The sequence below is a fragment of the Mytilus trossulus genome, chromosome 2 (assembly GCF_036588685.1).
Source record: "Mytilus trossulus isolate FHL-02 chromosome 2, PNRI_Mtr1.1.1.hap1, whole genome shotgun sequence".
Classification (NCBI taxonomy): Eukaryota; Metazoa; Mollusca; class Bivalvia; order Mytilida; family Mytilidae; genus Mytilus; species Mytilus trossulus.
Window position 1 is genome coordinate 8,980,434 of NC_086374.1, and position 19,529 is coordinate 8,999,962.

General features: G+C 32.3%; 1 protein-coding gene across 3 annotated transcripts in view; it reads left to right on the forward strand.

Moving 5' to 3' along the window:
- Positions 1-19,529, forward strand: part of LOC134706438 (solute carrier family 28 member 3-like) — a 61,442-nt gene that overhangs the window by 15,730 nt on the left and 26,183 nt on the right. For all 3 annotated transcript variants that reach the window (XM_063565365.1, XM_063565363.1, XM_063565364.1), the window contains 5 exons: positions 5,312-5,473; positions 8,427-8,552; positions 9,532-9,662; positions 11,164-11,347; positions 11,823-12,098. In XM_063565365.1, coding sequence (XP_063421435.1) covers positions 5,312-5,473; positions 8,427-8,552; positions 9,532-9,662; positions 11,164-11,347; positions 11,823-12,098 — 879 coding nt within the window. The remainder of the gene's footprint in view (positions 1-5,311; positions 5,474-8,426; positions 8,553-9,531; positions 9,663-11,163; positions 11,348-11,822; positions 12,099-19,529) is intronic.

Consider the following 19,529-nt stretch of genomic DNA (forward strand, 5'->3'; position numbering starts at 1 on the left):
ACTGATTTCTGCTCACTAATGGAATTGTTTTAAAATCTTACCATTAATTTTAGAAATGTCTATATGCCTTCACTGGGAATAGAACCCGTCCAATAATTCTATTGCGTCTTACTGACATCAACATATCGACGAAACCTCTGGGCTACCAATCGGTTACAATGTTAATGTCTATTATATATATAAATGTAAAGGCAACAGTAGTATACCGCTGTTCAAAACATGAAATCTATGGACAAAACAACAAAATCGGGGTAACAAACTAAAACTGAGGGAAACGCATTAAATATAAGAAGAGAATAACGACACAACATTAAAATGCACTACATATATATATAAATGAATTTATGATATACATGGGTACAAAAGAGGGACGAAAGATACCAAATGGACAGTTAAACTCATAAATCGAAAATAGACTGACACCGTCATGGCTAAAAATGAAACAGACAAACAGACAATTACACAACATAGAAAACAAAAAAATAAAGAACACGAACCCCACCAAAACCTAGGGGTGATCTCAGGTGCTTCGGAAGGGTAAGCAGAATCTGCTCCACATGTGACACCGTCGTGTTGCTTATGTGATAACAAATTCATTGAATACATTCATGAAAGGGAAGGGAAGGGTATACAACAAACACAAAGGGGTTGTACCTTTATATATACATAATAGGCAAACGCATAGTATAAATTGGTAGTTTCAAGGTTTCATGGTTAAGATAAATGATTTTTTTAAGGTACAGGCTTGTCTATTTAGATTTGAATCCCTTAATTTTCTTTGTTGTCCCTAATTTTTAGTTTTCCAGTTTTTGTTCTTGTTTTGTATGTTATTATGAATATTTTGTGTAATAAAAGTGAGTTTGGTCGTTAATTATCTGATTATTGTTGGCTATTCCATATGTTTAAAACTAAATTTTACATTCTATTTGTCCATTTTTGTTTTATAAATTAATATATTATGATTTCATTTGTTTAACAACAGTTTCTTACAAAATATGTGACGTATATAATTTTCTGACGTCAGGTTCCTTTTAAAATTGTTACATGCTGATGACTGCTGTGTCCCTATTTTGACTATATTATGTATTATGTCTGTTTAATTCACGCATCATTGTAATTATAACGGAACTTGATGAGACTGTCAACAAGGTGAGAGGTTTATCGCTATAAAACCAGGTTTAATAGCAATAAACGTTCGGATGACGTGTTTTTCAACAGACTATCGACATTCCTATGGAAACAAACTGTGCCCCGCTACTTGCCGACTTATTTCTTTATTATTATGAGGCTGACTTCATGCAGGAACTTCCCAGGAAGAGAGATAAGAAGTTAGCAATATCCTCTAACTCTACTTTCCGCTATATAGATGATGTTCTTTCACTAAATAATTCAAAATTTGGTGACTATGTGGAACGCAACTATCCCATTGACCTAGAGATAAAGGATACTACAGATACAGTTAAGTCGGCTTCATATCTTGACTTACATCTAGAAATTGACAATGAGAGTCGATTGAAAACAAAACTTTACGACAAAAGATATGATTACAGCTTTCCAATTGTGGACTTTCCATTTCTAAGTAGCAACATTCCAGCAGCACCTGCATACGGGGTATATATCTCCCAATTGATACGATATTCCGGTGTTTGCATTTCCTATCATGATTTTTTTAATAGAGGGTTGCTGCTCACAAGGAAGCTATTCAGCCAAGAGTTCCAAATGGTGAAGTTGAAATCATCCTTTCGTAAATTTTACGGATACCATCACGAGTTAGTTGACCGTTATGGAATAAAAGTTTCACAAATGATATCGAATATGTTCCTTACGTCTTAACTACCATCCCCTTCCATTTCATAAATGTGACCTACCGAATTAGACTATTACCGGAATTGTTATCACATTAGCAACACGACGGGTGCCACATGTGGAGCAGGATCTGCTTACCCTTCAGGATCACCTGAGATCACCCCTAGTTTTTGGTGGGGTTCGTGTTGTTTACTTTTTAGTTTTCTATGTTGTGTCGTGTGTACTATTGTTTGTCTTTTTGTCTTCTTCGTTTTTATCCATGGCATTGTCAGTTTGTTTTAGATTTATGTGTTTGACTGTCTCTTTGGTATCTTTCGTCCCTCTTTTAAGCCACCATTTTCTACATTTAAAAATGCCTGTACCAAGTCAGGAATATGACAGTTTTTGTCCATTCGTTTTTTTAATGTGATTTGATTTTGCCATTTGATTATGGACTTTCCGATTGGATTTTCCTCTAAGTTCAGTATTTTTGTGATTTTACTTTTGATGGGACTAGAATTATGTTCGGAAACATATACTTATTATATGCACTATATATATGTCTTATAAAGATCTTTAAGGGTAGACGTGTTGTGTTTATAAAATATTTGTACTTTTGTAACCATTGAATTGTGATATTTAATTTATTGTAATGGATCGTCTGACACAATTATATGGTTATTTGAACTCGCTTACAATAACTTGCAATTAAGCATAGGCGCTGATTCATGAAAAACAAACCATTCACACTTCTTGCTCAGTGTCTGAGTAAAAAGTTGATGAACCAGGGGTATTTCAAAGAACGTCTCGTCCTTTTTCTAAAAAAAAAAATTCATCGGAAGGTACCAAGACCTTGTTGATAAATATTCCGTATCGACTTCACAAATAATACATGATGATCTTGATGTATATATTCTGCGTACTGATGTTGTTTATCAGCTTAACAACGTGTTATATTGTTCTTTCATTTGTCTTTGTTCTATTATTTATATTTCTTTTACTGTTGGATTGTTTGTTTTATGTGATATCGCTTTAACGTGGCTCGTTACTTAAACATTCGGTCAATGTGTTTGTATTAATATCTTTCATTTTTTTGCTGGTGTGTTTTGTATATGCGTCTTTTTTTGTTTTTTTGTTCTTCTAAAGTGAATCTGTACTTTAAGAGATCCCGTCAATATGATATTGTTCTATAATATGTTATTATGATATATTTCTATTATGAATTAGAAAATACGTTGAACCACACACGTCAAAATTATTCTATCGCATAGTGGAATGAACTATTTGTGGATTCTTATAAGTTCTATATAACTTTTGGACTATTTTAAATCTCGGTCTATTTCTGAAATTTATTCTTACATACTTTGATTTTTTTACCCTGTATACTAACATTGCCCATGTGAAATTTTTAAAAATTGTTTGTATATACATTGAACGAAAGATTCATGTGACGTATAATTTTTCTGACGTCAGACACGCGAATCATTGAATGTGTTTGTAGATAGATGTTTATTCTGTTCAGTTAAATTGTTCATTTTAAAATTGTTACACGATGTTGACTGTTGTACCCATATTTTGACTATTCTATTTATCATGTCTGTTTAGTTCACGCATCATTGTAAATATAACGGAATTTGACGAGACTGTCATCAAAGTTAGAGGTTTAGCGCTTTAAAACCAGGCTTAATCCACCAATTTCTTCATTTGAAAATGCCTGTACCAAGTCAGGATTAGACAGTTCTTGTCCATTCGTTTTTTATGTGCTTTGTCATTTGATTTTGCCATGTGATTATGGATTTTCCGATTGGATTTTCCTCTGATTTCCGTATTTTTGTTATTTTACTTTTTACTATAGCTCACCACACGGCCTTCAACATTCCCTTTTTTTTTTAAATATATTTTTTTCTGTATTTTTATGAACAAACGAACGGCTTCAAACTTCGAGTAAGCCACATAGCTAAATAATTTTCTAAATCGTTTTTAGGATTTTACCAAATTTTCTCCAGTCTTTTTCATCCTATTCACAGTAACTAGCACAGCATATTTTAATTATGAAAGTAACAGAATACACCTTTCACATATTTGAAAAATGCAAAAGTCAAAGCGCAGTGCAAATACTTATTTTACACAGTTATGTTCTACTGCATCAAACTTTTTTTTTTGATTAGTTATAATTTCGTGTAATAATTTTTTAAAAATTATATGGGTATAAATTATATGGGTAAATTTGGTATTTAGTAGCTTTAAATTATTATCAATGTTTAAAAACAAACAATTTTGTTAGTTGGATAGCATTCTGATGAACTAGGGGATTTTTTTTTTGCAGCTGGAACCCATTTTACATTCAATAAAATTTACTCTTCAGTAAAAGGTTGGACTATGCCGATGTATGCAACGTTCTTACTATGCATATATTATATACAACCAGATTGAAGATGTGTGCAACAATACATATAAAATTATTTCTATCAAAAGAATGATAGTATATATCATATTAAAATACAATATTTGTCAATTAATACAACGTACATTGTTTGTACCCTGTTTTGTTTACCTGTTGTTTTTCTTACGATTCACGAAACTTAATATTTTATTTATTAAACATATACCTATCATCACAAAAAAAAATAGATAGGGTCAGCGAAGTTGCTCATGTTTTATGTGAATTGTTTTAATCTTAATTGATTAATTTGGTTTTATGACGCCACTACTGTAGAGCAAACTTTCAAAGGCTCACACATCATGAAAACAAATCAAACGAGAAAATCAACGTCCTTTTTATGCCCCACCTACAATAGTAGAAGGGCATCATGTTTTCTGGTCTGCGTCCGTTCGTCTTTCCGTCCGTCTGTCCATTCGTCCGTTCGTTCGTCCGTTCATTCGTCCGTCTGTCCTGTTTCTGGTTAAATATTTTGGTCAAGGTAATTTTTGATGAAGTTGTAGTCCGAACAACTTGAAACTTAGTATGCATGTTCCCTAAGATATGATCTTTCTAATTTTAATGCCAAATAAGAGATTTTTAACCAACTTTCACGGTCCATTGAACATAGAAAATGATGTTGCGAGTGGTGCATCCGTGTACTGAGGATACATTCTTGTTTTAAAAAAAATAGAAGTTGAATTAATATGAAAGACAGCAACAAACAGCAACCAATTAATTACAGATTTCAGACCGCGGACAGTTATGTATAGAATGTGACGGGTCTAAACGTGTCTGTAAGCGCTTAGCCTCAAGCCTTCAATAATTAAGACTTTGTTTATCATTTGAATTTGTTTTCACTTTCGTGTAAGAACTTTATGGATAATTCAACTACATCTGATCATTGACAGATCTAGAAACCTTGTCATATGTTGCATACCAAATCTTCTGTGTCTTTCATTTGCTAGTTAGTATATATATTATCTTAATTATCTTTGGCTTTTTAAAGACTGTTATGTATATATCTGCAATGATTTTTCAATCTCTTTGTACAGCTGACAAACGCATTTAAGTCAAAGACAATAACAGTGATGTCATTTTTTGCAGGTGCTTCCAGTAATTGTGTTTTTCAGTACCGCCATTGCTATTCTATACTACTTAGGAGTTATGCAATTCATCATCAAGTATATCGCACGTGGTCTGGCATTTGCACTTGGAACATCTCCAGCTGAATCCTTGAATGCTGCAGGAAACATTTTTATAGGTCAGGTATGTGTTGTGGTATTTAATTTGATAGTCCCATTAGGGTCAAGTCAACATCATAGCTAAAATAAACGGAGAAAGCTTCCATGAGACAAGATGACAACTGCGTCGATTACTCAGACACATTGCATAGTATTAGTAGTAACAAAAAGAAACCGATAATTATACATAGAAAATATACTCGAATCCCGGCGAGGGAATAACAAAAAAATTGCGAAAGCAAATTTACAGATCTAGCATTGTTGGGTTGATGTTTAGATGAGTTGTATATACATAATGCACAAGGCTTCGTATCACTATTTATGCTGGTGATCCTATGGATAAATCTGTTGTAGAGTTTTTACTGGCTCAGACGTACTTATAAATATAATTATTTTCTGTGACTGTATCTTACATTAATTTGTAGGATCATTTACTAAAGATAACTTAGCTGATATGTAAAACTAATATATTATGAACTGTAGTATGACGCTAGATTAAAACTGACGTGAAAAGGTAACACCCGGCCACCGAAAGCTTCATTTTTATGAAACCCAGGTGGTCGTGTGGTCTAGCGGGACGGCTACAGTGCATTATTAACCCAATATATATGCGTAAAAATAGTTTTCACACATGTGCATATATATATATATTCCTGAAGAGTCCAAATGGAAGGATGCAATTGATAAAATGGAACTGTTAACTTTTTACTTATTTTACTATTTTATTTAAAGAATATAAATATATAAATAAACAATGAAATAAAATAATAGGTATGGTGAAAGGAAACATTACAAAATCGGCAATAAACAATGATATATATTATAAAATTTTAACATTACACCCTTAATTTCTTTTTAAAAATTATTAATGTTTTAGAATATTGGTATCGGATACAGTTCACTTACATTGAATTTACTCATAGAAAAAAAAACAAATAATAGTTTATAAATTGTATTCAAACAACTTTGCTTTATACTATTATAGCGACGACGACTACAACAACTTCTACTCCGAGAAGCTAAGGATGCATAACAGCAAAAACATGTGACAACTATATGACCAACAGTTAGGACCCCAATATTAGAGAAAGAATCCTCTATTTCCAAAAGCTTGTTCCCCCCAAAAAAGACAGATATTGTTATTTGATAATTGTTTTTTTCAATAAAAACGGAAATTCCATTATCAAATACCAAAATCAAAGACTCAAACACATCAAACGAATTGAATAATTATCGATTCACTTTTAACTTCCATTTCGTATAACAAGTTCCAAAATAATCAAACGGGTTTCTTGAAAGTTTTTTTTAGTGACAATAATGGTGTCACCAGCAAAAATTTAGAATGCCGAGGAGAACTCGAGTTCTCGAGTATAGCTCGGTAGTACCATGTATCGATTACCAAACTAGCTTAAATCAATAAAAACATTTTCCCATACATATGAAGTCTATCAAGATATTGACCTCCAAGTTTTTCTTAACTTTTAAAATCATTTTGAATAAAGGAATCCTCTGGGTAATTTAGACAACGTTTAAACAAAACAGTTTAACTAGTAATTCAAAAATATTTCCAATATATAGTTTTAATATTACTTTTTTACAGCATTTATTTTTAGATATCCAGATGAAACTGGTAAAGATAGATTTGTTTTTTGTAGATATATTATAAAATTTTCTTTGATTTCGTATTGGTCATAATTACAACCAGTCCATATGACTGGATGGTCATAACATTTTTTCTTAAGGTGGATGTTTCATATTTTGGGTGAATTGGTTCAATCTTATTTGCATTATTTGGTTTTGCTATGATTTTTTTCTTAGGAAAATCTTAAATAACGCTCCTTACAGGTTTCATAAAGTAGCATTCTAAAACTTATTCAAAATCAGCATAATTTTCAGATAAACCAGTAAGTTTCTTTAACGGTCGTCCCTCTGTCTATATCACTCTGCTCAGCTCTTAATATTATTCCGTATCATATCTTTGTGACGTCAAATACGTTGACCCGGCCTAAATAACTTTGACCCGAACTTATCAAGTCACCTTTTGTGTGCTTGCGAAACACGCAAATATAGCCCGATAAATCGATTATCAGATTATCTGCATATTGATATTGTAAAATATCAGCTACTTGACATTATATGAAGGCTTTTTGATCTCGTTCGCTACGCTCACTCGACAAAAACCTTCATATTATGTCTCGCACCTGATATTTTACGATATCGACATGCAGATAACCTGATTATCGGTACATAATCGTCTGCAGACGTGGTGTAAACATCGGTAGACAGATTAAAACTCGTCAGACCATCTGCAGACAAAATTATTTTGCTGCATAAATGAGTCTACCTTATCTGCATATTTTGCTGTTAAAAATATAAGAAATGTTCCAAGTTTTAGATAGATATCATTTATATGTAGATAGATATAGGAAGATGTGGTGTGAGTGCCAATGAGACAACTCTCCATCCAAATAACAATTTAAAAAGTTAACCATTATAGGTTAAAGTACGGCCTTCAACAGTAGTTCCATCAACAACATTATAATACCATGCATGGTTCAAGGTTATAAAGAGAAACATTACATTTTAAAGATAAAACCAGTAGACAGGTTTAGATAGGTTGAGGTATTTTAGTTTTGTATAAAATGTACTTTTCAGAGGTGTTTTCAATATCCTGGTGTGATTTTAAATGACATCGCCTTTAAATTTTAATTACTATGTTTGTTCTATATTTGTACTTGAATGTTTAGTACACCAGAGATGCTTACCCTATATTTTTTGAGAATAATTGTGCCATCAGCAAAAAGAAATAATGGAAACATTTTGCGGTAAATATGAAGTATATCATTACACTGTCAATACTTTGATATGATCTTGCTTGATAAGAACAACAACGTAAAAATTTCCATTAAGCAACATTTTATTTAGATAGATACTATATAAGTTATTTGTTCCTAGTTGATTCGAGATTTCTTTTGTAGAGTGAAGCTCCACTGATGATAAGACCATTCTTGGCAAAGTTGACGAATTCTGAAATCCATGCAATTATGACAGGTGGATTTGCAACCATAGCCGGAAGTGTCATGGCTGCCTATGTTTTAATGGGGGTAATTATATAAAGGAAATAGTACTATTAAACCTTCAAATATATGATCATATCACAAGAACCAATCAGGTCACGTCTTAGTCACTACAACTGAAAGAACATGCTGGGTCAACTACTCTTTATCCGCTATCTACGATGTTCGTTTACTAATAGATGGATCAATGACTTACTACTCTCGACGACAGAAATCACTCCAACGCTGTACAGTACGTTCATAAACTTGTTGTTTTGCGGCGTAAATACACGCGTTAGAATATGGTCCTAAACACCTTTATGGGGAATAAAATATTCCGACTGACGTCCGAAGGTCTAGTGGTAGAATAATGGACCGTTATTTCAATGTCTACTTATGACTTTGGTCCTAATAAAGCTTCCTGTCATCGTTATTACTATGTTAGAGAACCATCGACCAGTACTTTATTATCGTGGTTAGCAGGCTGCTAATCTGACGAACCTGGCCCTGATACGATCCGTTGAGAAGAAAGTGGACTGTAACACAAAAACTATAGTAAAAAACCAAATGAATCCAGCAAAACAAAAATGGCAGCCTTATTCAAGCTTGAAAACAACAAAAACATTTAAAATGCTCACCAAACGCCTTCGGGCAACGAGCCGACCGTGTGAGGGCTGTAAAGCCATTCAAGGTTAAACACTTCATACATATATGTTTCATTCAGTGATGTCTAAATCGATTGATTGATTGTTGGTTGCCTAACGTCCAGTGGCAAATATTTCATGCATATTCAGGACGAGAACAAGTTCACAATAAATACAATAGGTAGGTCTTGTCATAATAGAGGCCATGTCTACATCGAGAAAATTGTCCAAAATAATGAGCTAGGTCCAACTATCTATATTCATTCTACTGTATTTACTAAGTAAGTACCTTGTATATCTAAATGTTTAATAAAAAACCTGTTTCAGTATTTTATTTAGAAGTGTTTTCTAATGAAATAATTGTTATCTGTCTCCATTTATAGGTTCCTGCCAAACATCTTTTATCGGCCTCTGTAATGTCAGCTCCTGCAGCACTAGCTATGGCTAAACTATCTTATCCAGAAACTAAAGTGTCGAAGGCTCAGAATAAAGATGTTTATGAAATGGAAAGTGGGTAAGTATAATAAATCTCTGAATAAATATTTTCTAAATGATTTTAACCTCTTTCTAGGCATTTGTTAATAATTTATGGTAATCAGTTTTAATGGAACGCTATTCTACATATTGAAAAATGCTTTGTATCGAAAGAAATTTTAAGAACACTTGTGAAATGCAGCATGTCTTCTCCGTCTTTTTATTTTCGATTCCTTTTAGAATAAATGTAATTGCTTGTAAAGATATTCAGAAATATGATTACCTCATCTACGTGCATCCTATTTACTACCTATTGTTTATAATATCATATGATATATAGCTTGCTGTTTCGACTTGAAACGCAGCAAAATTAAAGCTCAACTACATATAAATTCAAAGGAATAAAAAAAAAATGGTCTGAAATCTTCCTTGGTCGAACACCATTTGTGATATGGAGTTATATCTGAATAGTTCATTATATTATATAGTAAACTATACATCCATCCCTTATTTTTGTTATTTCTGTTGTTTCTGTTTCATAGATACAATGTTAAATTAGCTTTAGACTGAGTGCATCTTAATAACCAGTATGCACATTTTCCCCGACACTAATGACAGTGTTTGTAGGAAGTCTTTGCATCTTTTTTTCTTAATTAACCAATTACCTACTTGTGCAAATAAGTAAAAGGTGATTAAATGGAAACGCCTGGATGACAACAGTCTAGCAATAAATCTTACCAATACAAGACATAAATAAAAAGAAAGAACAAACGACATGATTGTCTTCTTATTTGTATTTTTTTTTTATCTTGGATACATCATGTTTTCATATGTTGTTAATGACTCATACCTTAGCAGTTAGTAACTGCAAGTAATCTCATACTAGTATCGTTTTTTTTTGTTTTTGTTGTTGTTGTGAGAGATTTATAAATTCCCTGTGTTTTTATCAAATTGTATCATTTGTCAAGTAAAAACCATTTTCAGACGATTTTTTAGTTTGTTTCTATGTTGTACTGTGACACTACTATATCAGGTTAGTGGTTATGTAAAAAGTAAAAACACAAAAATACTGAACTCCGAGGAAAAATGAAAAAGGAAAGTTCAAAATCAAAAGGCAAAATCAAAAGTCCAAACACATCAAACGAATGGGTTTGACACCAGCAAAAATGTTTTTCCCCACACCATTCTGTATGTAGGTATCCCAAGTCATGAGCCTGTAATTTAGTGGTTGTGATTCGCTGATGTATATACTATTTGTTTTTCGTTTATTGTTTTGTAGATAATCAAGCCGTTCATTTGCTTGTTTGAATTGTTTTACCTTCGTCATTTTTTAGTCTTTTTTAGTCCCTCTCGCATCTTTCGTCCGTCCCTCCTTTAAAGCTTGCTATACGGTATGTCATTTTTCACAGAGTCATAGTTGAATGCCGTTCATAGTTACTTACTTTACCTCATTTTGATCTCTGGTGAAGACTTGTCTCATTGGTAGTCATAAAATATCTTCTTATATGTATATGGAATGAGAGATAACGTTTATATTACAGAAAGGAAAGAAACATAGTGGAAGCTGCATCTAATGGAGCATGTATGTCGGTGAAACTTGTTGCCAATATTGCTGTAAATCTCATAGCCTTTATATCACTACTTCAGTTTGTAAACGCCACTCTAACATGGTTTGGAGAGAGAGCAGGCTTATATCCACCAGAGTATGAACATTTTACTTTCCAGGTATGAAGGATGTAGTACCAGTTTGATATGTTAGTTATACAATGGAAGTTTCGATAATATGTATCATCATTTCATGTGGATTTTTGTCTAAACGCCCTCTAATAAAATTTGCTTGTGCATAATTAATCAGTAAAGGTTCTGAATTTATTTTGACAGAATTGAACAAAAAGTTTGCTAAAAGCGAATGAAAAGTTTCCTTTTTCACTTTCATTTGTGATTGAACAAACATTATATCGTAGCTAAAGACCCTATACGAGGGAAGATGATGTACTTAGCTTCAAGAAAATTTAAGTTTGAAAGTTGAAAAATACTGGTCAAAGAAGCAATTACAATCTATCTCGTAACAAAAAAGTCAAATGAGTATCACCAGCATGACTAACCCCAGTGCATGATGCATTGTGCAAACAATACGACACATATGATATATTATAATATTTTGCAATGTAAATATATCTGATATTACTTTACATTTTAGTTTATTTGCTCCTATGTATTTTGGCCTATGTCTTGGGTAATGGGCGTCCACCATACTGATTGTCGTGTGCTTGGAGAATTAATCGGAATAAAAACTTTCATCAACGAGTTCGTTGCTTATAACGAACTATCCAAATACATAGGCAATAGGGCCAACCTTACATGGTATGAGGGACTACCTGCTATAAACAGCAGTTACACTGGAAACTGGACACGTGTTGGTCGGGATATTCATTATCTGGATTTCGATCACACTCTCGTTGGAGGAACCATTGAGGTATTTCATATACTTTGTTTTTCATTTACTGTATTTCTAATGCTGCTTTATCGATTACAGGCTACATTGACTTATCTCAATTAATCAATTAATCAAAAAGTTCAAAGTGATATCTTAAATAATTTGTTTTATCCTTTTGTTTTATTTACAGAAATTTATAATTTCAGAAATTCGTGTATGATAATGTGTTTTGTTATCTTAAACATAGTCAGGCCGTCAGTTTTGACAATATGTACATGTACAAAATTCCGATTGATTTCGGAACATAAATTTACGAAAAACTCTGAAAAGATGAAGTATTTTCCGTTTTGTAGCATTTAATTAATAATTCAACTTGCGTACAGTCCCAAACTTTCAGTTGAAAGTTTTTTTCATAACCGAAATAGGTGAACAGATGTCAAGGTGTTGATTTGCATAAGGTCGATTTCTATTTGACGCAGCTCATTTGTTGGTATTTCATGTAGGCATTCTTATAGTTCCATATACTGTATGGGTTGTCCTCATTGGCGATGGACGTAATTGCTGACGTCCACTTTATTTGAACTTTGGTGGATAGTTGTCTAAAAGGAAATCTCACTACATCTTTTTAAAAGTTATCAAAGGTACCAGAATTATAATTTAGTACGCCAGACGCGCGTTTCGTCTACATAAGACTCATCAGTGACGCTTATATCAAAATATTTACAAAGCCAAACAAGTACAAAGTGAAGAGCATTGAGGATTCAAAATTCCAAAAAGTTGTGCCAAATACGGCTAAGGTAATCTATGCCTGGGATAAGAAAATCCTTAGTTTTTCGTAAAATTCAATGTTTTGTAAACAAGAAATTTATAAAAATGACCACATTATTGATATTCATGTCAACACCGAAATGTTGACTAATGGGCTTGTGAAACCCTCGGGGACAAAACGTCCACCAGCAGTTGCATCGACCCAGTGGTGTAAAAAGTTATCAAAAGAGGGACGAAAGATACCAAAGGGACAGTCAAACTCGTAAATCTAAAACAAACTGACAACGCCATGGCTAGAAATGAAAAAGACAAACAGAAAAAACAATAGTACACATGACACAACATAGAAAACTAAAGAATAAACAACACGAGCCCCACCAAAAGCTAGGGGTGATCTCAGGTGCTCCGGAAGGGTAAGCAGATCCTGCTCCACATGCGGCACCCGTCGTGTTGCTTATGTGATTACAAATCCGGTAAATAGTCTAATTCAGTAGGTTAAATTCATGAAAGGGAAGGGGATTGTAGTTAAGACGTAAGGAAAATATCCGATATCATTTGTGAAACGCTTATTCCATAACGGTCAACCAACTCGTGATGGCGTCCGTAAAATTTACGAAGGGATGATTTCAACTTCACCATTTGGAACTCTTGGTTTAATAGCCAAAGGTACCAGGATTATAATTTAGTACGCCAGACGCGCGTTTCGTCTACATAAGACTCATCAGTGACGCTTATATCAAAATATTTATAAAGCCAAACAAGTACAAAGTTGAAGAGCATTGAGGATTCAAAATTCCAAAAAGTTGTGCCAAATACGGCTATCGTATTGCTGTATTTTGAGCTATAGAAGGTTTTTTTGTATTGTTGGTTAATTTTTCTATTGATGTATACCTAAAATCTCATTTTCTGCATGTCTTTAATATTTAGATATTCCTAGAATTATTATTCCTTATTTTCCCTTTGTTACTCGCGCATTTGTCACTTTAAAAACCACTTCAGCGCTATTGTAACTTCAAATGGTTTTCCGTTATTTAACAATGTATATAAAAGTAGTAATAGAAAGATCTAGAGTGATTGCAAATAAAACAATTCACAAAAGACCAAATGACTTATATGTACGCAATAGTAGGTAATGGTAAGGCCTGCAATAATGTCCATAATGTGTCAGATATAAAAGCCCCAAGATAAAAAATTTTAAAACAATCCCAACAAAACAACATTGATGGCCTGCTTTATGAACAAAACTACAATATATATATATTAACAAATTAAAGACACCGTCCAACGACAACTTATAAGGAATATGACAGTTCTTGTCCATTCGTTTTTGATGCGTTTTGTTTTTTGATTTTGCCATGTGATTATGGACTTTCCAAATTAATTTTCCTCTGAGTTCAGTATTTTTGTGATTTTACTTTTTATAAAATACAGGCTCTTGACTTGGAACAGACAAAGACATAATGTGGCAGGGTTAAGCATGTTAGCGAGTGCTCCATATCCCCATATCATGGGACAGTGGTGTTATAGCACAACATCGGATTAAACCTCATGAAAAGGTTTGACTCAACAAAAAAAGAAAAAAACTATCTACCACCAAAAAGACTCAAGATTCAAAGTACCGATCTAAGAGTACTCACAGTTATCGAAAGTTTAATCAAAACCATTTACAGTTAATGAACCATTTTGTATGCACATTAACATCTTATAAAATTAATTTTGAAAATAAAATAAATATATCATACCTTATTATTCACAAATTGTTTAATAAATGAAATCAAAGCTAGACATAGGCGATGGTCGCTTTAGGAAGTACACCACTAATTCATGGTCCCATTGCTTTCTATGTTAAATTCCTCCGTTTCAAGCAGGCACACCTCTTTTATTTTAAGTTCAAATAAAGTGGCAATCATTGCATTTCAAAGCAACACTTTATGGTGTCTTGTACTGGAAAAATCAACATACCTTACATGGCATATAAGAAAGAACTGGTTCCCGGAACTTCAGATGTACCAAAACAGGTACTTCAGATCTGACAAACAGACAAAATGTACCCTCTTTTTAAAATTTGATGCAGTTTTTTTAATATTCAAAATTAAAAGTCCAAAAGTGTTCTACAATGATCACCAGTCCTTCAGCTTTCATTTGATACCAAAAATACCTAAATATTCTACATATTTTGAAAGTTACACTCATGCGTAGGAACTATTTTGTGTTAAATATGTACTACTTTCTGGTATGTGCTTTCTGGCCGGGCCTGAATTAGTGGTGTTACACCTATAACAGAACCAAACTTGCTATATTGACTTGAGCATTACTTTATTTCATTCTATGATCTATTTCAAGCAATAAAAAACATATAAAGCTTTAGTCCAAATACTATTTTATTAATTTAAAGCTCAAATTGGACTGGTAGTAACATATGGGTTATTCAAAGAAAACTGCATATGTATATTACCATTGGCCAATATTTTTTTTTTATTCTCAATATCATTGTTTTATTTATTAATTTCTATTAGGAAAGCCATGTGCTTACTAAAAGTCATATTTTTATCAGAGGTTCTTCATTAAATAAAAATATATTAGTCCAAACTTAAGACATAAATGAGAAAGTATCCCCCCTTTTTTCTTGAAATTGAAAAAAAGGCTTTTTTTTTGTATGAATTATAATTCTGTGCTAAAACATAGATTAATAAGAGCAATTCATATATCCCTCAGCTAGATAACTTGCTAAACTGGTCCAAAATTGCATGTACAGTGAGATTTTAGAATTCTTATATGAGTATATACCATTTGCCTAGATTGCAAAAGGCTACCATAAGAAAAACAAAAAAACTTGAAAAATCATGAGATTATTTTGACCAAGAGCTATTTTGTTCCATAAACAAGTAATAAAATACATGCTTTATTGATTTCAATCAGGAAAAAGCAAAAATGAGAACTTGGAGTCAAGTCTTAACTGCATGCATGTTGCATGACCATAAAAGGCTAACATACTTGAGTATGCCAATTTAAGAGCTTTAATTTCCCATAAGCAGGACGGTTGACCCAAAAAAGGTGATTAGACATGATTACTTACATCATATTTGACTTATTTTCATTGGAATAGGTACAACTTCTAAAAATTGGATTTCTGGTGATTCTCTGTAATAGGAAGTACACCACTAATTCATGGTCCCATTGCTTTCTATGTTAAATTCCTCCGTTTCAAGCAGGCACACCTCTTTTATTTTAAGTTCAAATAAAGTGGCAATCATTGCATTTCAAAGCAACACTTTATGGTGTCTTGTACTGGAAAAATCAACATACCTTACATGGCATATAAGAAAGAACTGGTTCCCGGAACTTCAGATGTACCAAAACAGGTACTTCAGATCTGACAAACAGACAAAATGTACCCTCTTTTTAAAATTTGATGCAGTTTTTTTAATATTCAAAATTAAAAGTCCAAAAGTGTTCTACAATGATCACCAGTCCTTCAGCTTTCATTTGATACCAAAAATACCTAAATATTCTACATATTTTGAAAGTTACACTCATGCGTAGGAACTATTTTGTGTTAAATATGTACTACTTTCTGGTATGTGCTTTCTGGCCGGGCCTGAATTAGTGGTGTTACACCTATAACAGAACCAAACTTGCTATATTGACTTGAGCATTACTTTATTTCATTCTATGATCTATTTCAAGCAATAAAAAACATATAAAGCTTTAGTCCAAATACTATTTTATTAATTTAAAGCTCAAATTGGACTGGTAGTAACATATGGGTTATTCAAAGAAAACTGCATATGTATATTACCATTGGCCAATATTTTTTTTTTATTCTCAATATCATTGTTTTATTTATTAATTTCTATTAGGAAAGCCATGTGCTTACTAAAAGTCATATTTTTATCAGAGGTTCTTCATTAAATAAAAATATATTAGTCCAAACTTAAGACATAAATGAGAAAGTATCCCCCCTTTTTTCTTGAAATTGAAAAAAAGGCTTTTTTTTTGTATGAATTATAATTCTGTGCTAAAACATAGATTAATAAGAGCAATTCATATATCCCTCAGCTAGATAACTTGCTAAACTGGTCCAAAATTGCATGTACAGTGAGATTTTAGAATTCTTATATGAGTATATACCATTTGCCTAGATTGCAAAAGGCTACCATAAGAAAAACAAAAAAACTTGAAAAATCATGAGATTATTTTGACCAAGAGCTATTTTGTTCCATAAACAAGTAATAAAATACATGCTTTATTGATTTCAATCAGGAAAAAGCAAAAATGAGAACTTGGAGTCAAGTCTTAACTGCATGCATGTTGCATGACCATAAAAGGCTAACATACTTGAGTATGCCAATTTAAGAGCTTTAATTTCCCATAAGCAGGACGGTTGACCCAAAAAAGGTGATTAGACATGATTACTTACATCATATTTGACTTATTTTCATTGGAATAGGTACAACTTCTAAAAATTGGATTTCTGGTGATTCTCTGTAATAGGAAGTACACCACTAATTCATGGTCCCATTGCTTTCTATGTTAAATTCCTCCGTTTCAAGCAGGCACACCTCTTTTATTTTAAGTTCAAATAAAGTGGCAATCATTGCATTTCAAAGCAACACTTTATGGTGTCTTGTACTGGAAAAATCAACATACCTTACATGGCATATAAGAAAGAACTGGTTCCCGGAACTTCAGATGTACCAAAACAGGTACTTCAGATCTGACAAACAGACAAAATGTACCCTCTTTTTAAAATTTGATGCAGTTTTTTTAATATTCAAAATTAAAAGTCCAAAAGTGTTCTACAATGATCACCAGTCCTTCAGCTTTCATTTGATACCAAAAATACCTAAATATTCTACATATTTTGAAAGTTACACTCATGCGTAGGAACTATTTTGTGTTAAATATGTACTACTTTCTGGTATGTGCTTTCTGGCCGGGCCTGAATTAGTGGTGTTACACCTATAACAGAACCAAACTTGCTATATTGACTTGAGCATTACTTTATTTCATTCTATGATCTATTTCAAGCAATAAAAAACATATAAAGCTTTAGTCCAAATACTATTTTATTAATTTAAAGCTCAAATTGGACTGGTAGTAACATATGGGTTATTCAAAGAAAACTGCATATGTATATTACCATTGGCCAATATTTTTTTTTTATTCTCAATATCATTGTTTTATTTATTAATTTCTATTAGGAAAGCCATGTGCTTACTAAAAGTCATATTTTTATCAGAGGTTCTTCATTAAATAAAAATATATTAGTCCAAACTTAAGACATAAATGAGAAAGTATCCCCCCTTTTTTCTTGAAATTGAAAAAAAGGCTTTTTTTTTGTATGAATTATAATTCTGTGCTAAAACATAGATTAATAAGAGCAATTCATATATCCCTCAGCTAGATAACTTGCTAAACTGGTCCAAAATTGCATGTACAGTGAGATTTTAGAATTCTTATATGAGTATATACCATTTGCCTAGATTGCAAAAGGCTACCATAAGAAAAACAAAAAAACTTGAAAAATCATGAGATTATTTTGACCAAGAGCTATTTTGTTCCATAAACAAGTAATAAAATACATGCTTTATTGATTTCAATCAGGAAAAAGCAAAAATGAGAACTTGGAGTCAAGTCTTAACTGCATGCATGTTGCATGACCATAAAAGGCTAACATACTTGAGTATGCCAATTTAAGAGCTTTAATTTCCCATAAGCAGGACGGTTGACCCAAAAAAGGTGATTAGACATGATTACTTACATCATATTTGACTTATTTTCATTGGAATAGGTACAACTTCTAAAAATTGGATTTCTGGTGATTCTCTGTAATAGGAAGTACACCACTAATTCATGGTCCCATTGCTTTCTATGTTAAATTCCTCCGTTTCAAGCAGGCACACCTCTTTTATTTTAAGTTCAAATAAAGTGGCAATCATTGCATTTCAAAGCAACACTTTATGGTGTCTTGTACTGGAAAAATCAACATACCTTACATGGCATATAAGAAAGAACTGGTTCCCGGAACTTCAGATGTACCAAAACAGGTACTTCAGATCTGACAAACAGACAAAATGTACCCTCTTTTTAAAATTTGATGCAGTTTTTTTAATATTCAAAATTAAAAGTCCAAAAGTGTTCTACAATGATCACCAGTCCTTCAGCTTTCATTTGATACCAAAAATACCTAAATATTCTACATATTTTGAAAGTTACACTCATGCGTAGGAACTATTTTGTGTTAAATATGTACTACTTTCTGGTATGTGCTTTCTGGCCGGGCCTGAATTAGTGGTGTTACACCTATAACAGAACCAAACTTGCTATATTGACTTGAGCATTACTTTATTTCATTCTATGATCTATTTCAAGCAATAAAAAACATATAAAGCTTTAGTCCAAATACTATTTTATTAATTTAAAGCTCAAATTGGACTGGTAGTAACATATGGGTTATTCAAAGAAAACTGCATATGTATATTACCATTGGCCAATATTTTTTTTTTATTCTCAATATCATTGTTTTATTTATTAATTTCTATTAGGAAAGCCATGTGCTTACTAAAAGTCATATTTTTATCAGAGGTTCTTCATTAAATAAAAATATATTAGTCCAAACTTAAGACATAAATGAGAAAGTATCCCCCCTTTTTTCTTGAAATTGAAAAAAAGGCTTTTTTTTTGTATGAATTATAATTC